This window comes from Ictidomys tridecemlineatus, chromosome 2 (assembly GCF_052094955.1).
Source record: "Ictidomys tridecemlineatus isolate mIctTri1 chromosome 2, mIctTri1.hap1, whole genome shotgun sequence".
Classification (NCBI taxonomy): domain Eukaryota; kingdom Metazoa; phylum Chordata; class Mammalia; order Rodentia; family Sciuridae; genus Ictidomys; species Ictidomys tridecemlineatus.
This window is the reverse complement of record NC_135478.1, coordinates 20,220,568-20,239,340: the sequence shown is the minus strand read 5'-3', so window position 1 is coordinate 20,239,340 and position 18,773 is coordinate 20,220,568. Positions and strand designations below refer to the sequence as shown.

Below are 18,773 nucleotides of genomic sequence, written 5' to 3'. Positions count from 1 at the left end.
AGGGTAGAGCGGGGTGGATGGAGAAGACTGCGAGATGAGCCATTTAGATGAGCAGAAGAAAGGAAAGGGAAGGTTGATGGAGAGGTCCAAAGAAAGGACAGTTGATGAGGACTGATGACAGAGTGGGATGGAAGAAGATTCCTGAGGGAGAAGAAGTGACAGAGAGGGGTGAGGAGATGATGAGGAGAGTGAGGAGGACAGAGGAATGAAGCAGGTGAGTGACAGTTGGAGGGGTGAGCAAGGCTGAGGAGAAGGTGTGAGGGAGGATCAGGGAGGAGGGAGAAGGAGGAGGAGTGCGGAAGACTGAGAGAGGATGACTGATCATGAGGAAGTGGAGGGGAGGGCAGGGTCTAAGGAGAGGACTGAGGAAGATGTTCTCTGGATGTACAGGACAAAGGAAGGAACATAATGGATTTGGAGCAGAAGATGTGATGGAAGAGAAGGATGGGTGAGGATAATGATGAAGTGGATTAATGATGGGAGTTTGGAAGGAGGGGGCTGCATGGAGAGGACTGAGGGAGATTCAGGACAGATATGGAAGAATGGTGGAGTGGCAGGGCTGGAGGGAGAGAACTGAGATGATCAAGGTTGACAGGTAGTGAGGGCGGATCAGCATGAAAGGAAAATACTGATGCGGGAAGCGAGATGGATGGAGAGGACAAAAGAAGTAGGGTATTTGTGGCAGAGGAGGAGTGAGGGAGGAGCAGGTTTACTGGAGAGGACTGAGGGAGGAGCAGGATGGATGAAGAGGGCTGATCCAGGAGCTGGATGGATGGACAGGATGCCTCATTACACTCCATCATCCTGCTCCCCCAACACCCCTCCTAACCTCAGACCTCCTTGTCTTACAGCCCTCTCTGTCCAGCCATGCTCTTACCTCAGTCCTCTTCAACCTGCTGCTATTGCCATCTCAGTCCTCTCTATCCATCCTGCTCCTTCTTCAGGCCTCATCTTCTATCCTGCTTCTCCATACTCCTCTTCCTCAAAGCCCTCCTTCTTCAGTCCTCTCTGTCTAGTCCTATTCCTCCCAGTCCTCTCCATCCATCCTGCTCCCCTCTCAGTCCTCTCCATCCCCCCTGCTCCTTCCTCAATCCTCTCCTCCTACTGCTCTGTCCTCAATCCTCTCCTCCTACTTCCCTGTCCTCACTCCTTCCTCTGTCCTCTGCATCCACCATGACACTCCATTGCCCCTCCTCATCCAATTGCTCCTCCATCCCTTTTCCTTTCCATACCGCTCCTCCCTAATTGCTCCTCAACAGCAACTCTCCTTCCTCTAGGACCTCTCTAACCATTATACTCCCTCCTCAGTCCTCTTCATCCACCATGCTTTTTTCTAACTCTTCCACATCCTTATTCAGGGTGGTTGGAGGGGATCATATGAGGAGAAGTGTAGAGCGCTGGGCATGAGAATGCAGCATCATAGATGGAGAGAACCTAGGGATAATGATGGACAGAAGGATTGAGGGAGCATCAGGATGGATGAAGAGGACTAGAGGTAGGAGAATACGGGGAGAAGGTAACCATGGGAGGAGCAGGTTGTATGGAGGTTAACTAGGGGAAGGCGTAGATTGGGAAGCGATGACTGAGGAAAGAGCAAGATGGAAGGAGAGGGCTCTGGGAGGGACACATTGGGATAAGAGGACTGAGGGAGGATCTGATGAGTAAAGAGGTCTGAAGGAGAAGCAGGATAAATGGAAAGGGATGAGGGAGGATCACAAGGATGAAAAGGACTGGAGAGGAGTAGGGTAAGATATAGGGAAGATGACTGGAGAGGATTTATAGAGGAAATTGAGGGAGAAGCAGGAATGATTGAGAGGAATGAGAGAGGAGCAGGATAGAGGGAGAAGAGGGAGGGAAGAGGAGGGATGGAAAGAATGAGGGTGACGAGTATTGGGAGTAGACATCTGAGGAAGTATCTGGAGGGATAGAGAGGGCGAAAGGAACAGCAGGGTAGATTTAGAGGACTGAAGGAAAGGTAGGATGGATGGGGAGGACGGATTGAAGAACAGGATGAATGGAGAGGACTAAGAGATGAGTTGAGGGATGGAGGAGAGGAGCAGGATGGATTTGACAGGACACAGTGACAAACAGGATGGTAGGAGAGGAAGGGGAAGAATCAGGAGGGATAGAGAGGAGTAGGTTATGGAAAAGATTGGGAGGAAAAGACTGAAGGGGAGGGAGAAAAAAATTTGGAGTGAGGAGGAGTTAGGGAGGAGCAAGTTGGATGGAGGGAGAAGGATGGATGGAGAGAAGTGAAAGAGGATCAGGATGGATGTAAAGGAATGAGGGAGGATCAGGATGTATGTACAGGAATGGGGTGAGGAACATATTGGGAGGAGAGGACTGAGAAGGAACAGATTATTTGAGATAGCTAGAGGAGAAGAATTAGATGTAGAGAACTGAGAGAGAAACAGAGTGTATGGAGCAAACTGGGGTGAGAGAGATTAGGAGAAGATTTGTGAAGAGCAGGATGGATGAAGAGGAATGGGGAGGATCAGTAAAGATGGAAAGGATGAGGAACAGATTGGGAAGAGAGGACTGAAGGAGGAGGAGGAGGAAGATGGAGAGGAATATGGGAGAAACAGAACTTTTGGGTGAGGGTGTGTGAGGGAGGGTCAGGTTGGGTTGAGAGGACTGAGAATCAGGACGCATAGGAAGGAATGAGGGAGTCAGGATGGCTAGAGAGGGTGGATGGAGGAAGAGACTGGGATAAGAGGACTAAAGAATAAGCAGAATGGCTGATATGACTGAAGGAAGAGCAGGATGTATAGAGAGAGGAGCAGAATGGATATAAAGGACTGAGCCTAGAGCCAGATGGATAGACAGGCCAGCTCAGGCCACTGCATCCATCTTGCTCCTCCAACATCCCTCATCACCACAGCCCTTTCTTTTCTTCTATCCCTCTCCATTCAATGTTTTTCCTCAGTCTTCTCTATCCATCCTGCTCCTCCATCACTCCTTCTCTTCATAGCCCTCCTTCTTCAGTCCTCCGCATCCAGCCCTGCTCCTCTCTCAGTCTTCTCCATCTATTCTGCTCCTTACATCAGTTCTCTCCATCATTCCTCAAAATAGCCCTTTCCCTTCTTCAGTCCTCTCTATACAGCCTTGTTCTGCTCTCAGTCCTCCCCATCCATCCTGCATCTACCTCAGTCTTGTCCATTTGTACTGATTCATTCTTACTCCTTCTTCTCTCCTCTATGTTGACCATGATCCTTCATTCCTTCTCATTATCCACATTTCACTTCCACACTGCTCCTCCCTCACTACTCTTCATCCACAGCAACCCTTTATCCACTCACTTCTCTCCTACCATCCTATGCCCCCCCGCAGTACTCTCCATCCACCATGCTTCTTTCTAACTCTTCCACGTCCTTATTCAAGGTGAGTGGGGAGAAGGATGTAAGGAGAAGTGTAGAAGAGTGAGTGTGAGCATGGAGCACCATGGATGGAGAGGATTGAAGGAGGAGAAGGGTGGATAGAGAAGAATGAGGGAGGGTCAGGATGGATTAAGGGGACCAGGGGAAGTACATATTGAAAGTAGACATCTCTTGGAGTAGCAGGATATACAGAGAGGACTGAATGAAGAGTTGGATGGATAGAAAGGACTGAGGGAGGAGCAGGTGAGATAGAGAGGAGTTATGGAGCTGCAGGATGGATTGAAAGTACTAAGGGAGGTAGGAACATGGTAGAAGGAGAGGAGTGGATAAGAATCAGTATGGATGGAGAGGACTCCGGGTAAGGAACAGATTTGGAGGAAAAGAATGAGGGAAACACAAGACAGATAGCCAGGAGTGAGGAATAAACAGAAATTATAGGCTGAGGAGGAGTTAGGGAGGAGCAAGTTGGGTGGAGAAAACTGAGGGAGGAGCGAGATGGAAGAACAGAAGTGTGGAAGGACCCGGATGTATGGTGAGGAATGAGAAAGTTTTGGATATGTGTAGAGGACTAGGGATGGGGGGACATATTGGGAGGAGAGGACTGAGGGAAAAGCAGGATGGATGAACAATAGAGAGGGAGGATCAGGATGGGTGGTGAAGACTGATGTGAGAAATATATTGGGAGAAGAATATTGAGAGAGGCGCAGGACAGAATGAGAGAACTAGGAGAGGAACAGATAACTAAGGGAGGAGCAGAAGTGATAAAGATGAATGAAGGAAAATCAGGCTTGATAGAGAGGACTGGAGGAGGAACAGATTGGGAGGACAAGATGAGGAGCAGGGTGGATGGAGAGGACTTCTCTTAGACCTCTCTTTCTAGTCTGGGAAGGAGCAGACTAGAAAGAGAGGTCTAAGAGAAGAGCAGGATGGATGGAGGAGTGTGAAGGAGGAGCAGGATGGGAGGAAAGGACTAAGAGAGGAACACATTAAAATGAAAGGATTCCATGAGGAACAGAATGAATGGAAAGATCTGGAAAAGGAGTAGGATAGATAAAGAGGAATATGAGAGGATCAGTAAGGATGCAAAAGACTGGGGTGAGGAACAAATTGGAAGAAGAGGACTGAGGAAGGAGCAGAATGGGTGGAGAGGTATGAAGGAGGAGCAGGATGGATGGAGAGTAGTGAGGAAGAAATAGAATGGATGTCAGTACTAGAGGGAGGAAAAGATTGGAAGAGAGAACTGAGGGAGAAGCTGGGTGAAAGGAGAGAACTAGGAGAACTGAGGACTGAGGGAGGAGCAAGCAGGATGGGATGTACTGAGGGAGGAGCAGGATAAATGAAGAGGACTGGGGGGAGAACAGATTGGGAAGAAAAAGCTGAAGGAAGACCAGGAGGGGTGTATAAGTACAGGAGAAATGAAAATCTTTTTGTAAGGAGGAGTAGGATGGATGAAGAGGACTGGGCCAGGAGCTAGATGGATAGACAGGTCACCTCTGTCCTCACTATTCGTTTTGCTCCCCCAACACCCCTCACCCCCACAGCCCTCCTTCTTATCTTATAGATCTCTCCATCTATTCCTGCTCTTACCCCAGTCCTCTCCACCCATTCTTCTCCTCTGTTAGTCCTCCCTCACCATAACCTTTTATCAGTTCTCTCCATCCACCTGGCTCCTCCATCATTCCTCATCATCATAGCCCTCCTTCTTCAGTCCTCTCCATCCAGCCCTGTTCCTCTCTGTTCCCTCTATCCATCCTGTTTCTCCATCATTCGTCTTCATCATATCCCTCCCTCTCCTTTTTCATTCCTCAGTTCAGTCCTGCTTCTCCCTCAGTCCTCTCCACCCTAATGCTCCATCCTCACTCCTTACCCTCCCCTCTACATTGACCATGACCCTCCATCACGCCTCCTCATCACATGGCTCCTCCATCCCTTTTCCTTTCCATACTGCTCCTCCATCACTGCTCCTCCAATAAAACAACCCTCTTTTCATTCAGTCCTTCCTAACCATCCTACTCACACCTCGGTCTTTTCACCCACCATGTTTCTTCCTAGATCTTCCACATTCTGTTTCAGGGTGATTGGAGAGGATCATATGAAAAGAAACATAGAGGAGTGGGCATGAGCATTGAGCAGCATGGATGGAGAGGACTGAGGGAGGAAAAGGATGAAGAGGGATGAGGGCGAATGAGGGAGTGGAGAGGACTGGATGAGAAAGAGATTGAGAGAAGATTACTGGGGGAGGAGAATAATGAATGAAGAGGACTAAGGAAGTACTAGGATTGGTGCAGAGAACCAAGGGAAGAGCAGGATGGAAAAATATCACGGATGGGGAAGCAGGATGTATGGAGAGAACTGAGGGAGGAAGAGAATGGAAGGAGAAAACTGAGAAGGAGGATAGATGGAAAGGAATGAGAGGATCAGGACTGATAGAGAGGGGTGAGGTGAGGAAGAGATTGAGAGGAGAGGACTGAAGGAAGAGCAGGATGGATGGAGAGGACTGGGTGAGGAGTAGATTCGGTTGAGGGGGCTGAGTGATGAGAGGGAGAATGGAGAGGATGAAGGAGAAGCCCGGTGGATGTAGAGGACTGGAGGTCGGAGAAGATTGGGAGGAGAAGACCAATGGGAGGAACAGAGTGAGTGGAAAGGACTTGGAAAAAGTACAGATTGGGAGATATGTGAGGGAAGCATTGGATGGATGTAGAGGAGTGAGGGAGAAATAGAAATTTGGGATGAGAAGGATTGAGGGAGGAGAGAATTCAGGGAGGAGTAGGATGAATAGAGAAGAATGAGGGAGGATCAGGATGGATGGAGAAGAGTAGGGGAGGATTGGTTAGGAGATGACTAGGGGAGGAGCAGGGTTGATAGAGAGGAGTGAGGGAGGACCCAAGATGGATGAAGAGGACTGGGAGCAGACCAAACTGGGTGGAAAGGACTGGATGAGAAACAGACTGGGAGAAGCACACTAACGTAGGAGCAGGATGGGAGGAGAGGGTTAAGGGAGAGAAGGATGGATGGAAAGGACTGTGGGAGGAGCAGGATTTATTGAGAGGACTGAGGTAAGATCAGGATGGATGGAGGAGACTGAGTAAAGGAACACATTGGGAGGAGAGGACTAAGGGAGGAACTGAATGGAAGGAGAGGAATGAGGGAGGATATAGATGGATGGAAATGACTGGGAGAGGAACAGTTTGGAACAAAGGTATTGATGGATTGATTATAGGAGTGGGATGTTAGGAGAGGTCTGATGGAGGAGATGGAGGTTGAAGAGATCTGAGGGAGAGCTGGAGGGATAGAGAGGACTGATGGATGGACAAGTCACCATCCATCCTGTTTCTCCAACACTCCTACTTGCCACAGCCCTTCTTCTCTCACAGGCCTCTCTATCTGGACTTGCTCTTACCTAAGTTCTATTCATACATTCTGATCCTCTCTCACTCCTCTCCATCCATCCTTCTCCCACCTCAGTCCTCTCTGTCCATCCTGATCCCTCAACCCTCCTCATCATCTTAGCTCTCCTTCTCCTTCTGTCCTCTCCATCCATCCTGCTTCTCTCTGTGCTCTTCATCCACCATGCCCCTCTTCCTCATTCGCATTTCTCTTTCATCTCTTTTTCCTTTACACACTGCTCCTTTTTCACTTCCCTTCATCCACAACAATCTTCTTTCCAGGTAGACATCTCCAACCATACTATTCCCACCTTGGTCCTCTCTATCCACCATGCTGCCTCCTGACCCTTCCACATTCGGGATCAAGAACTGAAGGTTGAGTGGGGGTGGGGGGGTGGCCCTGGAGTAGGGGCTGTGGCGGTAAGAGGGGACTCAGCTGCGGTGGCTGCGAGGCTGACGAGAAACTACTCACGTTCCTGTGGAACCAAACTAGAATTTATAAGAACATAATGGATGGAGAAGAGAAAACCTATGGTGGCTATGAAGGCCCTGATGCCATGTATGTCAAATTGATATCTTCTGATGGTCATGAATTTATTGTAAAAAGAGAACATACACTAACATCAGGAACAATAAAAGCCATGTTGAGTGGCCCAGGTCAGTTTGCCGAAAATGAAACTAATGAGGTCAATTTTAGAGAAATTCCATCTCATGTGCTATCAAAAGTATGCATGTATTTTACCTACAAGGTTCGCTACACTAACAGCTCTACCGAGATTCCCGAATTCCCAATTGCACCTGAAATCGCATTGGAACTACTGATGGCTGCGAACTTCCTAGATTGTTAAATAAAATAAATTATAATAAACTGTTAAAAAAAAAAAGAACTGAAGGTTGAGTAGGTTTAAGGGAAAGAACTGAGAGAGGAGCAGAGTCAATGGGGAGGACCAAAGAAGCCAGATGCCTGGAGACAACTGCAAGGAACATAGGGTTGAATTAGAGGAATGCATCAGATGGATACAGAGGACAATGTGGGGTGGGGGGCAACAGGGATGGAAAGGTCCTAGAGAAGGACGAATGATGAGGACAACAAGTGCTCTTTTTATGAGTTGGCAAGATGGAAGGGAAGTGTTGATAGGAAGGACTGAGGGAGGATCACTGTGAATGGAATACAGTGAGAATTTTTGTGGTTGAGGAATTATGGAGGAGCAGGAGGTGGATATAGTGGACTAAAGGAGGAGCAGGTTTTATGGGTAAGGGTGAAGGAGAACAGTCTGAATAGAGAGGACTGAGGGAGGAACAGGATTGCTTTTAGATGAGTAGTGTGAAGGTGAAGGAGGATAAATGGGAAGGAGGAGCCAGGAAGGAAAGCAAGAGGGAGGGGGGAAATGGGGCTGGGTGGAGAGGAGCACAACAGGAGCAGGTTGGATATGAAGGGAGTGAGCAGCAAGTTATGGCTGATGGAGGGGCAAGATGTGTGCGGATGAAGAAGGAAGAGGGAGGATGAGGGTGAATGAAGATGTATGAGGAGGAAGGAAGAAGGAGGAAGATTGGAGAGGAGTGAGAGTAGAGCAGGGTGAATGGAGAGGAATGAGGGATGAGCCAAGTGGATGGGCATGAGTGAGGGAAGGGAAGGGTTGATGGAGAGGCCAGCGGAGTATCAGAGTCTACAAAGAGGACTGGGGAAGGTGTCAAGAGTAGTGAGCATGGAGCAGTCGAATGCAGAGAGCTGAAGGAGGAATCAGCTGAACAGAGAGGAATGTGCAGATAGCAGGGTAGATGCAAAGGATAGAGCAAGGAGTAGTGTGGGGGGTGAGGACACATAGACATTCCTTCTCAATGAGAGCCTGTGAGGCCTTAGAGAGTTTCAGGCTATCTGGAGAGGTCCGAGGTAGGAACACGGTAAAGGAAGAGGACCAAGGGAGGAACAGCATGGATTAGGAGGGGGAGGCGAGGACCAGATGGACAATACGGAAAGAGGAGCAGGTTGGATGTGGAGTGCTGATGAGGAATGTAGGGTGAAGGATGGTGGATGGAGAGGACTGAGGCAGGAGGGGCATGGATGAATAGGAGCCAGGGAAGTTCAGAACAATGGAGAGGATGGAGGGATGAGGATGGATTTAGAGGACTGAGGGAGGTGCTGGGTAATCAATGTAGTCCTGGGGCAGGAGCAGTACAGATGCAGAGGATTGAGGGAGGAGTCAGATGGATGGGGAAGACCTAAGGAGTTGTCAGGGTGACAAGGCAGAATGAGGGAGGCGGCAGATGGATGGTAGGAAGGAGGGGAGAGCAGGAAAGAGGGTAGAGGCAGGCACAGAGTGGATATTGGGGACTGAGGGAGGCACAGCCTGGATGGCGAGTATTGAGGGAAGGACAAGATGGACTTGGGGAGGATCAGGGTAGATGGAGAGGGCTGAGGGAGGAGTAGGATGTTTGTCAATGAGTAGGAGGAGTCAGGAAGAATTGGTGTGTAAGATAGTACTCTGTGGGGAATGGGGTGAATGAGGAGGAATTAGGGAGGAGCAGGATGGACAGAGAAGAGTGAGGGAGGAGGAGTGAGGGAAGAGCAGGCTGGATGGTGAGTACTGAGGGAAGATTAGGTTTACTGTGGATGAAGAGGAGTGAGAGAGGTTCAGGGGTCATGGAGAGGACTGAAGCAGGAGCATGGTTAATGTAGAGGTGTGAGGAAGGATGGAGGGCACTGGGGGAGGAACAGGGTGTATGAAGAGGACCTAAGGGATGAGCAGGGTGGATGGGGAGGACGGTGTTTGGAGCCAGATGGTTGTGGATGAGGAGCACTAAGGGAGGATCAGGGTCAATGAGGAGGACTGATGGAGGAGAGGAGCAGCGTGGATGTGGGAGTCACAGGGAGAAGGGGGGTGGATGAGGAGGAGTGAGGGTCCAGCAGGGTGAACTGAGAGGACTGAGGGAGAATCAGGGTGTATGAGTGATGGAGGGCTGAGAGAAGAGCAGATTGGATGGGGAAGACTAAAGGTGGAGCAGGGTTGAGGAGGCAGAGGGAGGGAGGGAAGATCAGGGCCTTGATAAGGTTTCAGCAGATGTCCCTCACTTCATGTGACTTTAGTCCTTGGACTTTAGTTCTCCTGTTTGTAAAGTGGAGATAGAAGGTAGAACAAATGGTCTCTTTGGTCCGTGCCAGGTTTTCCCTCCATGCTAAGGGTTATGACCTTCACTGTGAAGGACAGACCTTGAAGCACCCTCTAAGAATCTGGAAGCAGTAAGGTATGCCTTATTCCAGGTCAGCATCCCCCTTATCCAGCCCTTCTCCAGTGAGGACCTAGGACCTGGGCTGGTAGGAGATGAGCTCCTCTGGCAGAACCCATATTGAGTCCCAAGAGCAGAGTCTGGCAATCAGCCTTCCCCAAGCATCAACTAAATGCTTCCTGTCCATGTGGTACTTCCTTCTGTCCCTGCCGGAATGTATCTAGGCAGCTCCTTTGCTTAAGAACTCAGTTCACCATCTGGCTGACCTTGAGGGTGCTGGCCTCAACAGGACCCATTCAGTGCCTTTGTGCAAATGAGAAAGAAGCAGATCTTCTTCAGGTGGAATCAACCTCTCACCAGAGCTCACTGAGGGGGCAACCTGAATGTGAAGTCAATTTTAGTCTGTCATTCATCAGCCAGATGTCACGTGCAGTGAACAACCTGCACAGCTAACTCAGAGGACCTCACTCTAAAAATGACGGAGACTGTGGCTGGGGCTGAAAACATATCTGGGCATTGAGGCAAAGAAGGAATGAGGAACTGGCCTTAAATTCCAAAGAGGGATGTTTGCAAGAGTGGGATAGGGATGAAGTTCTCCTGCCCCTTTGGATAACTCCCCTAGGAAGTGACCTGGTTCTACAGGAAAAGTCAAAGAAAGTTTATAGAAGATAAAAAAAAGACCTTGGTGGGTTAGAAGTCATCTATTTAGGCTGGATATAATACCTGGGGGAGAGGGGCTGGCTAGGCAAGTGATTGCTCATTAAGGTACCAAAATGTTTATGGTGGTTTATTTCTTTAGTTTGTAATATGCATACATATATCTGTGTGTTTGGTTTTTGGAGATGAAACCCAGGTCCTCAAGCAGGCTAGGCAATTATCCTACCACTGAGCTACATCTCCACACCTTTTGAGATAGGGTCTTGCTAGGTTTCCCAGTCTGGTCTCAAACTCACAATGCTCCTGCATCAGCCTCCAGAGTAGCTGGGATTACAGGCATGCACTGCTGCACCTGTTTCATCTGTGGGGCTTTTTACCTTTAAATATTTGAAGGATTTTTTTTAGAATAAAAAATAAGATGGTTATTTTGGTTTGAAAAACAAATACACAGTCTATGTCAGCTACATCTGCAGAGTCTGTGGGCACCCTCTTTCCCCTACCCAGTTCTTGATTCCAACCTAAGAAGTTTACACTTGCTAACTGGATGGGGAACCCTAGACAGGTCTCGACAGGAGAGCCCTAGGGTCAGGTATGGATGCCAGAACTATCCCTCTAGCTATCTCAGGGTAGTGATCTGGTTGGAAGGCTCAGGAAAGCAGACAGACCCATCAGGAGGCTCCTACCTAAGCCAGGGAAGACAAGATACAGTAGAATTGAAGAAAAAAGAATCTGGGACAGGACTTGTGGATCCTGGAGGAGGAGAGGAGAAACAAAAATTTCCTAATTTCTGGCTCAAGTCACTGAGCAGCAAATTTTAGAAAACAGAGAATCCCGGAGAGGAGAGGGGCGTGACTGCTTTGTGAGCCATTGGTGAGTGGGAGGAAACAGAATGTGGGGCATCCCTGTTAGCTCAGGATTCAAGTCCCTTGGCCATTCCCTCCCACCCCCTGTATCCCCCCTGCAGAAACAGAGCTAAATGGCCGAGACTTGGCTGCTCCTTGGGTCCCATGGTGACTGCCTTTGAAATCCCCTCAAGAGCAGCTCTCTTTGTGGCCTAGGCCACTCTCCCAGGCTCCTCAAAGAGGTCGCCTGCTCTCCCTTCCCCTATTACCTAGAGCGGCCATGGCTCCAGAGGACAAGGTGGCTCCCTTTGGCCACTGCCAGGAGCCCAGATAGATCTGGAGTCAGGCTGGCTTGAGACTGTAGCTTTCTTGCTGTGACTGAGCAAGTTACTTCCTCTCTTAGTCTTTGGTTCCCCATCTTTTTGCAGGACTAGTGATAACTCCCAATCCTTGGCCTTAACACGTTAATGTTTGTCCAACACACATAGACAAACACACACACACACACACACACACACAGAGCATGTGAAGCTACTGTGTAGACACTCATGAGTCACCCAGTCTTGGTAAGCATAAGTATGATAATATCAGGTGCCCGCTCTGTCCTTGAGCTTGATCTTTTGAGCCCTGATCCATCTGGTGAAAAGGGAACCCAATATTTTAATGTCCCTGCTTCAAGGCTGATTGATTTGGCCTGTCCTTCTTTTCTACTTACCCAATCCCTAGTGGGTGGAGTCCCCAGAAGAACTGATCCTGAGTGGGAGGCATGGCCTCGGGGCCTTGGGTATAATCCTTAGAACTGGGGTGAGGCAGAGCTGCAGTTTGAAAGGGACTTGCTGAAGGCTGCAGGCCGGGCCCACCTTCAGCCACAATGACAGGAAGTGGAGAGGGCTGAGAGGGGGCTTCTAGAGACTGCTCAGTCCTGTAAGCCTCCATGGCAGTGTGGTTGGGAATCCTGGGCAGCAGAGGCTGCCAAGGCAGGAAACCCAGCCCAATGCCCTTCCCCCAGCCACCTAGTCCCCAGGCCATTTATCCAGGGCTGCTCTTCACTGGCTCTCCTCCTCAAGCCCCAGCTGCCCAAGGCCCCACACATAAAGTAGGAAGATAAGAACCTCTTTCAAAGCAATGTCTGGAGGCTCCTGTGGCCTGCTCCAGAAAAAGTGACTATGGAGCCACCTGGTGTATTCCAGGCACAGGGCAAAATTTGGAAATATTAAAACACTCTTGCATAGAGACCCTCCCTGAGTTCACAGGACAGCTTGACACCTCCTGTGGCTCTGCACCTGGACATGGAAACAAGTTCTCAGGTCCCCTCAGTGCAGGCGAGGGACAAGCTTACCTGACAGGACTTGGGAGAACAGAGCAGCTCAGCTCCACCCTGCCCTATGAGTGACCTTGAGCAAGGTACCAACTTCATGGAGCCTCCCCTTCTCAAGTGTGAAATGGAGTTACCTTCCTCATTGGGTGGGAGCAGGATTAAAGTGTTCTGTTCAACTCTGACACATGGAAAGGTCAAAACTGGCCATTCTGATGAGGCTACTGCTGCTGCTGTTGATGATGGTGACGGTGATGGTGGTCCTATGGGGGAGGGGCACTCTACTGTCCCCCCCATTGTCTATTCAGCCCCTCCCCTCTCTCTGAGGGGAGAAGACACCTCCCTAGGCCTGAAGAGTGGGGAGCCTTGGTGTACCCCTCACCTCACATGCCCCCTTAGCAATCCTGCCCTTTGCTGCACAGAGACTTGATGGAGCATGCCCTGGAGCCCCAGCCGCAACTTGTTTCAGCTTCAAGATCCTGCAGTGCGGCCCTGCTTGAGTGCCCTCTCACATGCATTGCCTTGCAGTTTCCCCTGCCAGGAACCCCTTACTTCTCCATTTATGAGAATTTCAGATCTGTACCCTTATCAGGTGTCCTCCACCCCTAACCCTGTCCACCTCTACCTTTGGTCCCTCTCCAGAAGCACATCTGAACATGTGGGAGGACATGGCCTCACAGCCCCACCCAGGATGACCAAGGAAGACTAGGCTGATATGGCCTCCTGCCTGAGCTCTGGCCCGGTGACAAGGGTCAGTGTTCAGCTCATGGCAAGGGTCAGGGGTCCTTCTGTGATGATGATCCAGTTGAGTCTGTGACAATAATAGAATTTACATTTCCCCTGGAATGAGGGTTGGTCATGACAAGGGGTAGGACTAAGCCCAGGACTGTATGATCCGATTCTGCTGTCTGTTCAGAAGGTCCCCTGGCACTCTGAAGGGGCTCCTCCCTGCCTCAGGTGCCCTGAGGGTCTGAAAGAGAACAGCTGGAGCCTGGCAGCACCAGGAGTCAGTGGGAATAGGACTCTTATCTGCCTTGTGCCCAGCACAGAGGCAGCCAGGCCCCTGTGGCCTGCTCCAGGGACTAGCCCTCCTCCTGGTCTCAGCCTCTCTCCTCCCTGCTCTTCTCTCCCATCTAGGCAGAAACGTGAGCCGCAGCTGCACAGATGAGGGCTGGACGCAGCTGGAGCCTGGCCCCTACCCTATTGCCTGTGGCTTGGATGACAAGGCATCAAGTTTGGATGAGGTGGGCCTCAGTGCACCCTCCCCCCACCCTCAGCTCACCTCAGCCCACCCATGCTCCTTTCAGCCTCCCTTGAGGTCGCCATGTGTGCACGAGCTGGACTCCTGGGACCTGCCCTCCAAGACTCCCTCTCCAAGCATGGGTTTCTGGAGACTCATCCCCTCAATCCCCCTGACAGGGTGCATTGCAGGTGGAGGGTGGTTCATGAGGACAGCACACAGGAAGTTGTCCCCATAGCAGAAGCTGAAGCAGTAACCATAGGCTGGGCCACCCCACTGTCTTGAGGGAGCCTGGTTCCAGCCTGGAGGTGGCCCGGCAAGCAGATACCATCACCCTATTGTGTCCAGATGGAAATTGAGGTGCAAAAAGAACCAGCCTCAGATACCCAACATCACATCAGGGACAAGATAGGAAAAGGGCACATTGTCCTCAGTCTGAGGACAGGGATCTGTCCCTGAAGCAAGTAGAGCACAGGTGGTCTCTGTAGAGATTTGAGGAGCCACTTAGTAATATGAATGCGAAGGCTGGATGATAACAGTAGTCCTTAGCTAGAAGCCCCTCACTGCTTTGAGGTGTAAACACCCCTGTGGGTCTGTGATGACATCTGCCCCACCCCAAGACACCCCATCAGACAGCTTTTGTGTCTCTGAAAAGAGAAGCAATTTCCTGAAAGGCTTCTGAAGCCTACCAGAGCCTTCGGCCCTAACTCCCCAGAATCCCTGTTAACCCCTTACCTCTCCTTAGGCACAATGTGGGTCATGGAGGAGAAAGTGGGGCTCACCAAGAGACTGTCACTCTGCATGTGTGTCCATAGGGAGGGCACTGAGGGAGGGGGCCAAGTGAGAAGGCTTGGGATCCAGTGTTGTCCTGTCTCCTACAGAAAGGCTAGATTTTTCTCATCCTGCTGCCCCCCAGCCACTGGGAACCCCAAATGGGAAATTAAGCCCCGTGTCTTCTTTAACATTCTGCACTCCCTGTGTGCCTCCCCAGGCTACATAGAAAGAGGGCTTCATGTGCAGGTCTGAAAGGACAGCAGCCTTGGTCTCCTGGGGCCCTGAGCTCAGAGTTGGCACAGCAGGGCCAGACACATGACTGAAGAATGAATGAATCAACAAGTGGAATGTGTGAGGTCTCCATTCTGTCCCTCACTGATACATCCTTCTTGAAGAGAGGGAGTGACTTCAACCCTCACCACACCCTGGGACATGGTTGTGTCCTGGAAACTGAAGTGTTAGGGGGTTGGTGGCACAAAGGGCACTGCTAGCTCTTCTTGGGAGCCCTGGGCCACAGCCTCCTCATCTGCCAGGGTCCAGCAGGCAGAGTGTAGAGCCCCTAGATGAGCCCACCTTGCCCCCCACCCAAGATCCTTGCCTGCCTCCCTCCAGCAGCAGCAGACAATGTTCTACCACTCCGTGAAGACTGGCTACACTATCGGCTACAGCCTGTCCCTTGCCACGCTTCTGATTGCCACCGCAATCTTGAGCCTGTTCAGGTAAGACCGCGCCTGGGCATTAGACTTCAAAGCAGTCCCAACGAGTATCATTCCCATGGTTGAGCCCAGCCTCTGCACTGTCAAATCCCAAGCTAGTTCACAGTCCCTGCCCCAGCCCTCCTGAGAGGACAGCCTCCTCTGGATGGCAGGTGGTCAAGATGTGCCATCTGCTACAGCTTAGTCACCCACAGGATGGCCTGTAGCTGTGGATATGGCACCAGAGGTTGGGTGCACCCTGCTGAGGTTCCCGGGATGCACAAGAAAGTGGGGTTCCTGAAGTTGGGCCCACAGTTTGGGATTGGACCCCCTTGGAGGCCGGACCTGTACTCTGGAGCCCACATGCTTCTCAGCCCCACCCCTTAATCAGAGCACAGGTCCATGTTGGCTGGGATAAGTGTCTGAGGTCTTTCCAGCCTCCCTTATCTGCCTGCCCCATGCAGGAAGCTCCACTGCACGCGGAACTACATCCACACGCATCTCTTCGTATCCTTCATCCTGAGGGCTGCTGCCGTCTTCATCAAAGACTTGGCCCTCTTCGACAGCGGGGACTCAGACCACTGTTCTGAGGGCTCGGTGAGGACTCTGCCCTGGATCCCTCCCTCATTCTTGCCTTCGTCTTTAATCATGTGAATCTCCTCTTCCTCCCTACTTCTCTCCTCTCCCTTCTCGCTCCCTCCCTCCTCCTACCCTGCCCTCCTTCCTTCTTCTTTCTCTGTCTTTCTCTCCAGGAATGGCCAACGCCTCTACCCAACTCCGTGATAGCTCCTCAAATCTCACTGCTCTCCCAGCACCTGATTTTACAGCCTTTCCTCTTATAGACCTTTCCTGCCAATGAGCAACACAGGTGGAAAGTGGGATATCTCACAGCCACAGCCTAGGGCCTACACCCTACCTCCACTGCTAACATTCTGTTGGCCTTGAAAATTCTCTGCCTTAGTTTCCCCATCTGCACAAGGACTTCCAAGATTCCTCCAACTCTGTTCTCTGCCATCTGCAACCAGGGCTCTGCTCACCATGCCACCTTTCCTACTCCCCACCCCCTCCTCTTGCCATCTGGACTCCATCCAAACACTGTTCTGAAGCCTTCCTCTTCTGTTCTTCCCCTGCCCTCGGTCTAGTTCTGGACCTTCCTATGGAGGGGAGGTCAAGGGAGCCTCTAGGGAATTAATTGTTAATCACTAAGAGATTCATCTCCAAGTGATTCTGAGCCAAAGAGCCCTCTCTGGGTGTCCCTGTCCTAGGACAGAGAGATTGAAAGTGGCCCTGGCTCTGTCCCATCCCTTGTGGTCAAGGACTCATTGTTTCATGAATAATCCAAGAGAGAAAGTACCTAATATCAAGGGTCAGCAATACCTTCCCCTAGGGAATGAACCTTTGATGGTGGAATCTCAGGCATCTCAAGAAGAAGGGAAGAAAACCCAGTGTTCATTCCACAAGGTGGGGACCAAGTGCAATAGGGACCACAGAGCCTGGGGAGTGACCTGCGGCCTCCAGCACACTTGCTGAGGATAATTGTGAAAACTGTCTTCCCAATTCATTTTATTAGCAGCCCTGTGAAGCTTTTCTATGGCAAAGGAAAAGCACAGAAAATTGTCCTGTTAAAGAACTGAGTATGCTTGTTGTAAAGCCAATGAGGGGGAAAGGTAGGGAAGCAAGCACACCTTGCAGCTGGAGGGACAGAAATGTGGCCTAAGGAAGGACTTCCCATCCCTAGGGAGGTAATCTGAATCTTCTCTCTGAGAATATCTCAAAACCAAGGGAATGAGAACGAAGGTTGGGAACCTATATTCTGGGTACAAGGAAGTAGAAGAGCAGGGTAGCTTTAAGCCCTGGCTCACAGGCAACTTGATTTCATCTGAAATAGAGACTGTTTCTGGGAGGGGACAAAAGGCCCAGAAGACTTTCCAGTCATGCCAGATGGGCCACCCAGAACCCACTGATTGCTCTACTCAAGGGTCTCCCTGACTCCTTCATTGTCCTTACCTCCCTGGGGAACCCATTCGTCCAGTAGCTCCATTGGCCCCCAGAGAAATGACCACCCCTTCCCTCTTCTTCTTTTCCTCATTTCTACTTCTTTCTCCTCTACCTTCTTCTCAGTCCCAGTCTCCACACTTCCTTGGCCCCACTCCACAGTCCACAGCCTGTACCCCCAAGCAGTCAGTAGACTCTTGAAAACTCAAGCAAGACTTTTGCCCTCATATTTCTCCCAGCTACTTTCAGTCCTAATTGGAATAAGATGAATGCGTGGGGACAGAGGATGGGAAGGGGATGGGATAGTTGGTGAATGGGTAAATGGTAAATGGGTCCATGGGTGGCTCAGTAGGCAGAAAGAGAGATGGATTAAGTAAGGAAGATTGAAGAGATGATGAGTGAGGGGTAGGAGGGTAGGCAGGTGGAGGAATGAATGCATGAGTGGGTTGATGGGTGGATGGATAGGTGAAAGGATGGCTACCTGGGTAAGTGGGTAAGGTTGGTAGATGAATGGGGTCATATATAGGCAAGTGAGTGAATGGACTGATGGTGGGGAAGATGAATAGATGATAGACATGGACAGCAAATGAACAGATGAGTTGGTGACAAATGTCTAATGGGTGCGTAAATGAATGGACCATTAAAATTGCTGACTTGCTGGGTGCAGTGGCGTACACCTGTAATCTCAGCAGCTCAGAAGACTGAGGCAGGAGGATCTTGAGTTCAAAGCCAGCCTCAGCAAAAGTGCCTCAGTGAGATCCTGTCTCTAAATAAAATACAAAATAGGGCTAAGGATATGGCTCAGTGGTCCAGTGCCCCTGAGTTCAATCCTGGGACCCACCCCCCAAAAAAAGAATTGCTAATTTATCCCAAAGTATCAGATGATCTAAAATCAGGAATGGTTGGAAAACCACCAAGTACATTCTAAAACTCAAAGAGATTAGGTTGGCTGGGCCACAACTTGTTTGTCCCTGCCCCTAAGCAGCATTATGGGTAATAAGAGATCCCTGCTAGCCCTAATGAACTCCCTTTTTCTCCTCCCTGCAGGTGGGCTGTAAGGCAGCCGTGGTCTTTTTCCAGTACTGTGTCATGGCCAACTTCTTCTGGCTGCTGGTGGAGGGCCTCTACCTGCATACCCTGCTTGCCGTCTCCTTCTTCTCCGAGCGGAAGTACTTCTGGGGGTACATACTCATCGGCTGGGGTATGGTACCAGGGAGGGCTGTCAGGCTGGGAACAAAGGGGGCAAGGCCTGGGAAGTTCACTGGGG

At 50.5% G+C, this 18,773-nt stretch overlaps 2 protein-coding genes across 7 annotated transcripts in view; both read left to right on the top strand.

The window, feature by feature from the left end:
* Vipr1 (vasoactive intestinal peptide receptor 1) overlaps nt 1-18,773 on the top strand; it is a 47,658-nt gene that overhangs the window by 19,818 nt on the left and 9,067 nt on the right. For 4 of the 6 annotated variants that reach the window (XM_040290134.2, XM_040290136.2, XM_040290139.2 and 1 more), the window contains exons 4-7: nt 13,940-14,046; nt 15,429-15,535; nt 15,976-16,108; nt 18,554-18,707. In XM_040290134.2, the coding sequence (XP_040146068.1) occupies nt 13,940-14,046; nt 15,429-15,535; nt 15,976-16,108; nt 18,554-18,707 (501 nt within the window). The remainder of the gene's footprint in view (nt 1-13,939; nt 14,047-15,428; nt 15,536-15,975; nt 16,109-18,553; nt 18,708-18,773) is intronic. The other 2 variants (XM_040290135.2, XM_021735047.3) reach the window with 1 other exon arrangement.
* Nucleotides 7,144-7,631, top strand: LOC101956702 (elongin-C). The gene has a single exon (XM_040290147.2). It carries the CDS (start codon nt 7,273-7,275, stop codon nt 7,609-7,611), a length of 339 nt encoding a protein of 112 aa, XP_040146081.1. The 5' UTR covers nt 7,144-7,272; the 3' UTR covers nt 7,612-7,631.

Bases quoted from the DNA above. Each gene is read 5' to 3' on its own strand.
- LOC101956702 (XM_040290147.2), top strand. From the start codon at position 7,273: ATGGATGGAGAAGAGAAAACCTATGGTGGCTATGAAGGCCCTGATGCC.